Source organism: Pygoscelis adeliae, unplaced genomic scaffold (genome assembly GCF_000699105.1).
Source record: "Pygoscelis adeliae isolate BGI_AS28 unplaced genomic scaffold, ASM69910v1 Scaffold77, whole genome shotgun sequence".
Taxonomy (NCBI): domain Eukaryota; kingdom Metazoa; phylum Chordata; class Aves; order Sphenisciformes; family Spheniscidae; genus Pygoscelis; species Pygoscelis adeliae.
The window spans coordinates 8,620,716-8,629,473 of record NW_008825216.1 but is presented as its reverse complement, the minus strand read 5'-3'; the positions used below and the strand labels follow the sequence as shown (position 1 = coordinate 8,629,473).

General features: G+C 42.1%; 1 protein-coding gene across 1 annotated transcript; it reads right to left on the bottom strand.

The window, feature by feature from the left end:
- Positions 1–501: 501 nt before the first annotated feature.
- On the bottom strand, positions 502–8,712 carry T (T, brachyury homolog (mouse)). Its single transcript, XM_009329261.1, has 7 exons — positions 8,626–8,712; positions 8,266–8,400; positions 7,460–7,521; positions 7,305–7,366; positions 6,182–6,358; positions 4,457–4,589; positions 502–2,570 (listed from the first exon to the last, which is right to left on the bottom strand). The coding sequence occupies exons 1-7, from the start codon at positions 8,710–8,712 to the stop codon at positions 2,303–2,305; spliced, it is 924 nt and encodes a 307-aa protein (XP_009327536.1). The 3' UTR covers positions 502–2,302.
- Positions 8,713–8,758: the final 46 nt, after the last annotated feature.

Below are 8,758 nucleotides of genomic sequence, written 5' to 3'. Positions count from 1 at the left end.
AGTATACCAGGCAGCAGTTAGGCATTTGCCTGTATTACTGGAGGGGGTGGTGGCGGTGTGTGTTTGTTCAGAAACACACTTGAAAAATCTGGTTATCAAGGTAGAACACAGCAGCTGCCAGGCTTGCATCCAGCTCCAGCATTTAGCCTACAAATTGGTCACTGTGGGAAAAGAGCTTTCACCCAACACCAGTTGCAGCTACCACCTCTGACCAGCAGTCAAGGATTTACAAAAAGGGTGGGGCAGGGGGGGAGGGGGGAGAAGCAGATGAGGAGAATGTAGCATCTTAAGAGATCTTTAAGTTCTTCATGACTAAATAATCATTAATTTGGTTATGAAGAACTCTTGACTCTTTGCCCACGGCTGGAGGCTGCTGTGCAGCAGGAACTATTTGTGAAACCTCCGTGGAAGGTCAACATACTGTAGGTTCAATATGTCTGAGGTGCATTTGTTTCATCTTTCCCACCGCTCCCCACAAACTGAAAATTAAGCATTGAGTTTATTTAAGAATCTTTACTCTTTTTTTTCCAATTTAAATTATACTTCCGAAATACAAGTAAAAACCTCACAATGAAATGTTGCTAATTTCTACAAAATAGTCTAAATAATAATGCACTTACATCATTTACACAATTTACCTTCACAATAAAATAGGAGCACTTAGATCAATATTTACATATTGACAGAGAACACGGTCGTGCAGCCACCTTCTTCTGGTGCTGTCTCCTGCTGGAGTACCTCTGGGAGACCACAGCCTGCAGTTGCACGCAAATCCTTCTGCAGGGAGAAAGCCCTGCCAAAGTCTTTCTAGGTGCAGGGACCTGCCCATAGGGTGCCAAAGAGACCAAAATGGTAGCAAACACTTGCTTTTTCATCTTAAAGCTGCCACTGTAGGACACGAGCACACATCAATGTGTTATTTAAGGAATTCCCTGATACAGACTCTCGCTTCACTATATTAGGCACTTCATTATAACAGTTATTTATTATGGCTTATGCAAAACAATTCACTTTCCTCAGGATACGTACTTGCCAGAGTCAGTGGGAAAAAGACATGTCCAAGGGCACACTTTGAACCAATACTTTGGGTTAGCCTGCATTAGAAATTTAGATCGTATTACTTATAATATCAGTCCTGAGGAAGTACTTTATCAAGGCCTGATCTTTCCAGAAAGTCAAGCAGCCAGTGTATTTTAAAGCTTAGTATATCTGCACTTCTTCCCCAAGTTATGGTAACTGGAGCTTTCCCTCTTACAATAAGTTAACTACTTACATCCATGCTGTTCAATGTGCCATTGGGTGACATATCCCACGTATGATTGTCTTAGAAGAGTACACCATAGGTTGAGGGATTATTTACATATCTTAACATGTAGAAAACAAAGTTGTAACTTACCAAATAATAAATATAGATCAACAGAGTACAATATTGAAATAAAATAAATTAGAATGATTCTCCAGGTGTTGAATTCCCTCCCTTAAGGCCTGAGCCAGAGAGCATAAAAAAACCCCAGTGATGTTTTTTCAATGGCTCAAAAAGGTTTTGGATAGGGCTCCCTATTAGACACTGGCTGTTTGAAATTAGATGTTTAGCTAAGCTGACAGGTATTTGAAATCCATATGATCAAACAGCAAAACTTATCTCTAAAAGGAGTCTTTTGGGTAAAACAATTTAGACCAAACATTAATACTGCATTTATTAGGAAGAATATAGTTCTTGCAGATTGTCTCAACATTAATTCAGCAGCAAGGAAATAAGCATATAGTTAAGAACACAACGTATTTGTGAGGCAAATACGTGTTAGTGCACATGATTTTCCAAAAACTTCACTCCTCAGCTACATTTGTGCATATTTCAGAATGCTTCTAACTAGACGGTTAATAAAAGTCTTCTCATGACTATAGCTAAGTTTGCCATTAAAAAAATTAACTGAAAAACAGTTAGGAGTAACTTAGTCAAGAATGATGCCAAACTTCAGGTCCAAATATATCAGGACACTGAGAAATTTGGAATCTAAGTAGAAATCTTAAAACTTAGGTCTATCAAACTTCAGGAAAAAAAAAAGAAAGAGATTAAAAGCAGTGAATCTGCTCTCAGAATTGCACGCTCACCAGGTTTGTAAACTCTACATGAAGTCAATGATGCACTGTTCACTATAAGAGGTATAATGTAGATGCTCTATGCAAAGCAGTGCAGATGCTTTGTAATTTACTTCATGTCTCCTTGTTCTCTTCCTTGAGGATTAAGCATTTAAAGTAATTCAGTAGCTAAAGAGTCTGTCTTACAGGAAAAGGTCTGGGTTTACATGGAAGGGGGGGTGACTGGCGTCCACGTGGATGCTAGCCTGGCATGTGCGGAGGCATCGTACTGGCTGTCGGGCAGGTCCGTGGGTCCCCCGCCGTCATACAGGGGGGAGGCGGAGGAGGCGGCAGTGACCGGGTGCGGAAGGGCAGTGTAGTGCGCTGGAGAGCCACGTAAAAACTGGGAGCTCAGGCCGTTGGACATCCCGCTTGACTGAGACACCGGTGTGATGGTGCTGTTGCTCACAGACCATAAGTTAGGATACTGACTGAAAGAGGGAAAGTGGTAAATAAAACAGGTTATTAGTGACTCTAGTGCCTGCTGGCAGTTGCTTGGGTCACAACACAGCTCCCAAGCTGTGTTCATTTGCTGGAGACAGTGAATTTAGCTCCCAGCCACTGCTAGGAAGGTAGGAAGGACTCCCAGGCAGGAGGTCGTGTTCATGGCACCCCACCAATAAATCTAACCTCCCTGTTTTCCCAACAGCAGGTCCAGCACTGCGTATGCTAGCAAATTTTAAGCAAAGCTGAGGAGTGAACAGGCTGGCCTGAAAAATGCAGAGGTTTGAGAGCTGCTTCCTGAGCCATGCCATACCCTTTCCTCAGGGGAAAGCCACATGATGGAGGTGGCTGGACACAGCAGCTGTTGGCCCCAGACAGGTTTGAATCCATTGCCATGAGTCTGTCAAAGCCCTAACCCCCCTTGAGTGCCTCTGTAGTCAGAGAGGGACAGATGCCTCCAGACAGCAATTCAGCCCTCCTAGGACCTTGTTCGACACCTCATGTTAGAAGGGGAGGAACTAGATTGATGGCTGCAGATTGCACGGATACTACAGAAAGGGCTGCTTAAAAGGAAGAAAAGCCTTGTCAGGACACTACAGCCTCCATTCTCTCTCCTCTGGTTATGTATCTACACATGTGTAAACATGCAGATGAATTAAAAGAAACAAGCTGATTCAAGAGAAACACTACGAGAGAAAGTTCAGTCCTGCTGTGTAATACTACACAGTGCTTTCTACCTATCAATCCCAAGCAGTTTAGCAAAAGAGGTAAGTATTATTCTTGCTTTACAAATAGGGGCTTAGACAAAAGGGATGGCAGAAATGCCTTCCTTCAGGTCCCACAGTTCCAGTTCTACTGGTTTTATCTACTGGACAACTCTTAGTGCAGCAACTGATACTCAGTGGACTTTGCAACTTTCCAAATATGTATCCTGGGGGCCAGACATGGAAAGAAGTGCGAGGAGGACCTGTTTACTTCGTTAACATATGTTCAGGACTAAACTTAGATTCAGTAATACAGTTATTTTACACTGGTAGTAGACACTTAGCTATTAATCAGAGTATGTACTATGTGCATGATTCAAATAAAAATGCTTTCCACAGAGTGGTAGATCTGAATTGCCAAGAAAGATGCCCAAACCTCAGCCCTCTGTGGTTAATAACAAATATTTTACCACCTTATCTGCATTTCTTTGAATTTGCAAATTTAGCTCCAAGAGACTGACTGTAAGCTAAATCTCTGCTAAAGGATCCAAAAGTTTAATTAAGATAAAAAGTACGAAGAGGAGAAAAGATACATTTATATCATCACAAAATGGCAAAGGTTTCCACCAAGTGTATTATTCCACGCTATGCTGACTTCTGTGGCAACGCTCAAGTAAAGAATTACTGCCCCAACCGCTTGCTCCTTCTCCACAGTATGGTTCACTGCCCCTACGTTTGTAGCAGAACAAGGCTTTGTGGAGATGGATGGGAAAGCGGTGGCTGGCTAAAATGAAACCGATCAAAAAACTTCTTAAACACCATTTTGCTTAAAAGCAAAGTGGAGATGAAGCTTAAAAAAGCATCCTCAAATTCAATGGACGTTTGTCTAAGTGATTTACAATCCTTCATCTACCAAATATTGCTGTCACAAGTATCTACATTTCCAAAACATTAGAAAAAATAGTTTTTATCTGTTTCTTCAATCTTTTCCCTGTAAATAGCCCTTCTCAGTGTGCCCCCCACCCCCTGCCCTCCCAGATGGCCAATGAGTCACGCATGGCCATAAGGATTTCTAGTTTGCTGGTGACTCTCTACCTCCTTTTTCAGCCTTCTCTTCCTAGAAAGTATCAGTATAGTGATTTGAGGGCTGCTGAGGGATGGACTCCTACCTGGAGCTGGTAGCTGTGCCAGTGCTGTGACTCATGGGCAGCATCGTCGTGTGTGTGGGAACTCCTAGAGAAGACCAGTTGTCATGGGACTGCAGCATAGAAAGGCAGGCAGAGGAGTTATCGGCATAGGCTGCTGAGAAAACAAGCAAGCACTTAAACACACTAGAATCGGACCAAATAACAATCTTGTATTCAAATGCAATGCATAGCTTTAAACCACCCTCCCCATTACTGCCTTGCAAAAAGCCAGACTTCACACACACGCAGAAAAATCAAGTCAGCTACCAGTTGTGTCAAGCTTACACTCTCACTGGCTTGCCCCTGCTGAGGTGTTGTTTTACTCAACTTACAACTGCAAAGTCTTATTTCTATGAAGGATCTACGGCCAAAAAGCTGTCTTCAAACCACCTGCTGCTAGTTCAGCCCATGCTTCCTTAGTCTGTCAGTGGGAAGAGGCAGGCTCCTTACTTCCACTATCCCAATCACTTTTCCAGGGCACCTTCTTTATCTTCGTCATCTACATTGGCAATAACAGTCTGGCAGCCCTGGATAACAAGCATATCGCTGGATCACACATCCCAGTTTTGAGCTGAGCATGCCACCACAGGCTCTGAAGTCTGCCTTAGGCACCATCAGGAGTGTGGCTTAAACTACTCAGCTTGTGACCAAAACTGGCTGGCCAACACGGCACAGGCTGTGTATAGCTTCCACTAGGAAGCTATACAGGGAATCCTATACAGCCCTCTATAGCGAGAAAGAGGTTCCTGTGGCAGCTGGCTAAGGAAAGGAGAAGAGGTTCCTTGCTGAGGACCAGGAACACCAGAGGCGGTTTGTTCTTTTATTCTGTTTCAAGTCACAAAACTTGCATAAAATTTCCAAGATGCAAGAAAAGTCCACAGAAAGCTAGTTTTCCACTTTAAGATGAACTACAAAGCTACATACAAGATTGGTCAGGCTGCATCTAGAAGCCTGCGTATTGCTTCACAATTCAAAATATTCAATGTTTTTTTTAAATGGAAACCTTCAATATCCATACAGGCTGAAGGGCAAAAATCATTAACAGGCCTTTGCCAGACAAGAAAAAAAAAAAAGAGGGCATTTTTAACAGTGATTTTTTTTATCTCCTCTCCCTTAAGTACCTGTGGCTTAAGGCACTAAGCCTTAAGCTATTTGGCTATTTCTGAGCACAACTTTTAAATAGCTCTGCAATTTACTCGCTCCATATTGTTTCTGCGTATCCAGTTGTGACACATTCATTGAGAACAACTTTAATGCACTGAAGTAAAACTGACAGAATCAGGCCCTCAATTATGTGTTAATAACAAGTGACACTAACAGAACCAGACATATACTTCTTCATTTCATTGTATTACCTATAACTAATGATTAAAGTCCTCACTTTCAAACTTAACTTAAAAAAAGTCAAAGTAAGTTTAATCTCACTGGTTACAAGAATTTAAGAGCACAAGGCAAAGCCAGCACAATATAATCTAATCAATTAGGAGGAGACAGTTCTACACACCTTCAGTTTTTCCGTCATAAAGAGGCTGGGGACACATACTCATCATCCCTATTTCTTTGCAATGCTGGCCCCAAGCCCTCTGCAAAAACTGAGCTAGATAGCGACCTCAATTTCTGCGGCATCGCTCGAGACGCCCACCGCTCAAAGCTCGCATCCCTCGGCTCATTTCCCATCTTTTTAGAGAGCTGCAGCGTCAGACTTACTTGGCGAGTTGTTTCTATGGGTGTAGGGGTTGGGGTAGGGGGCAGGACGGTGGTTCCTCAGCGATGAGTACCTTTCACAGCTGTGAGCAGGGGAGAGCGACAGGGGGGCTCCAAACTGAGGGTGAGGATTGGCAGGTGGGCACAGAGTCCCAGACCCAGGAATAAGCCAACTACCTACTGTGGGGAACAAGAGGTTTGTAAGATGGGTACGTAATGCAGCCAGGCAGGGAAAGAATCACAGAGCAACGAGATAAATAATCAGTCAGCGAGGAAATGCACACCCAGGAAAGGAAACAGAGTTTCAACATGGCTGAAAATTCTGAATCTTTACAACTTTCTTAAATGATCTTATGAAGGAAAATTAGACAACAGCTTAGAAAAAGCCCCGTGTCAAGCTAACGTTTAAGTTACCATTTAATTACAATCACAGTAAGGAAACACTGAAATGGTTAAGCCCTCTCTTACGTAGGTAGTGCGTGCTCAGTAATTGTTAGTGTTCAAATTGCTCTTTGGGGGTCTCAATCTATAGCTAAGCTCTCAAGTTTCTTAGACTGCTAAGAAGAACTCTTAAAAATTAAGTATTTTCACAGAAACAAAATAATTCCTACTGCAACTCAACTTCCCCCCTTTATAGGCTGCAGACATTTTCTGGCAATAATCTGTTAAAACAGAAATCATTAGAACACTAATGCTTTTTCTTCATCTGAAAAAACTTTTTACACAAGAGCCCCTAATTTTCTTAAAGTACTTAAAACATAAGTACCATTTCAATAATTTTCTACTGTATTTTGAAATAAACTTTTGCCTCCGTATCCATATGAATATCGCTGTCCTTGTATACAAAGGCAGCTGTCTTTTTGGACATGAAGGTAACTGCAAGAGCCTATTAAAGGATTTTGAATGTAATACAGAAGTCTTAGCCACACACACAGATCATAATGTTTATACATTCTGTTTATATATAAACCTGCATGAACCGCAACCATAAGGATTGGTAATATTATTCTCCCTATGAACTCACAAGCCAGCCAGCAAACACCGCTCTCGAAGTTTTGCTTAACTTAACAGATGAGATGGAGGAAATCAAAGTTATGTTCATGATGCAGAATGAAAGGAAACGTACGCTGCGAATAGCCAGACTGCTGGTTGTCTCCCACTTCCTCCATCATGTCTTTGTGATCGCTTCTATAAAAGAAACCGTGTTGTGTTAGTTAAGAATATGCTTTTACAAATCTATGTTAAAAATCCACACTTTAGAATTGAGTTAAGAGCTCTCACCTTTCTTTTGCATCAAGAAATGCCTTTGCAAACGGATTGTATTTAATTTTTAAAGCTGTGATCTAAAAACAACAACAAATATCTTTATTTGCAAGTATCACCATTCATTATCACACAGACAGTAGGATTTGAATTGGAACTATCCACTGAAGTTAGTGAAACCACAGATTTTTGAAGAAATAAGATTAGGCCCGTAATACCAACCTATGGACATCAAACAAACAGCCCCTAAGGTCTGAAGTATTAGCAGAGGGCTAGGAACTAGTCCCTCTGCCAAATTCTAAGAGACTGAATTGCCTGGGTTTATTGATCAGCTAAGGAAACAGCTAAGAAAGGTAGTGTACTAGAGAGTGATAAAAAGCTTCACATTTCAAGCCAGAGCAGAACAGGCATCAAAAAAACCTCAAAAACATTGGCTATTTACAGATTCATTAAACGTGGACGTGCATTTTGGCTAACAGAGAAAGAGCAGTTTTGAAAATGGCACGTCCAGCTACTTCACTGTGTAGCTGAAAATGACAACTGTGTTTCTTACCATACTTGTTTGCCCCACAGAATCTTTTAAGAATTACTCTCCTGCAATGAGTTTGCGGTACATATTGAGACAAGCCGCGATCAGAACTTTGTGCTATTATACATTCATAGGGCTTTTACGTATATTAATTTCATTTCTTACGTTTAGCCTCAAACAAAGCACAGAAAGAACTGAAAAACGTGAAACGAGATCCATTATTTCGCTCTGTAACATGCACTTCGCCACTTGAAACCTCCTGGTACTTGCATCCTTTCCTCCCTGCTGTGCATACCTCCTCGTTCTGGTAGGCCGTCACGGCTATAAACTGGGTCTCTGGGAAGGAATGGCTGGTGATCATCCGCTGTGGGCCACCCACTCGCACTATATGAATCCTTGGCTCATACTTGTGCAGGGAGTTCAACATGATCTGTGAGCAAACGGATAGAGCAGGAAAGCAGTGACAGAGGGGCGGCAGACGCTGGCAGGCAGAGAAAACACTCAGGTTTTAAAGCATCTAATGAGCCATCTTTCCAGCAGAGGAGAAAGAGGCAACAGGTACCGATAAACTCTAAAACCGAAGCCGTAAGAGAAAGAACGGAACACTGCAGTCAGACACCTCAACTTTTTGCCTGGTTGTCCTCATCCCTGTTACTTGACAGGGCAGCTTGCACGGCCGCAAACACGTGGCGACAAGTAGCCAGAAAGACACATCGACTACACCGCTGGCGTTATCAGACATTCGGACCAGAGAGACATTAAATAAAAGAAAGTCAAAATATCAAGGC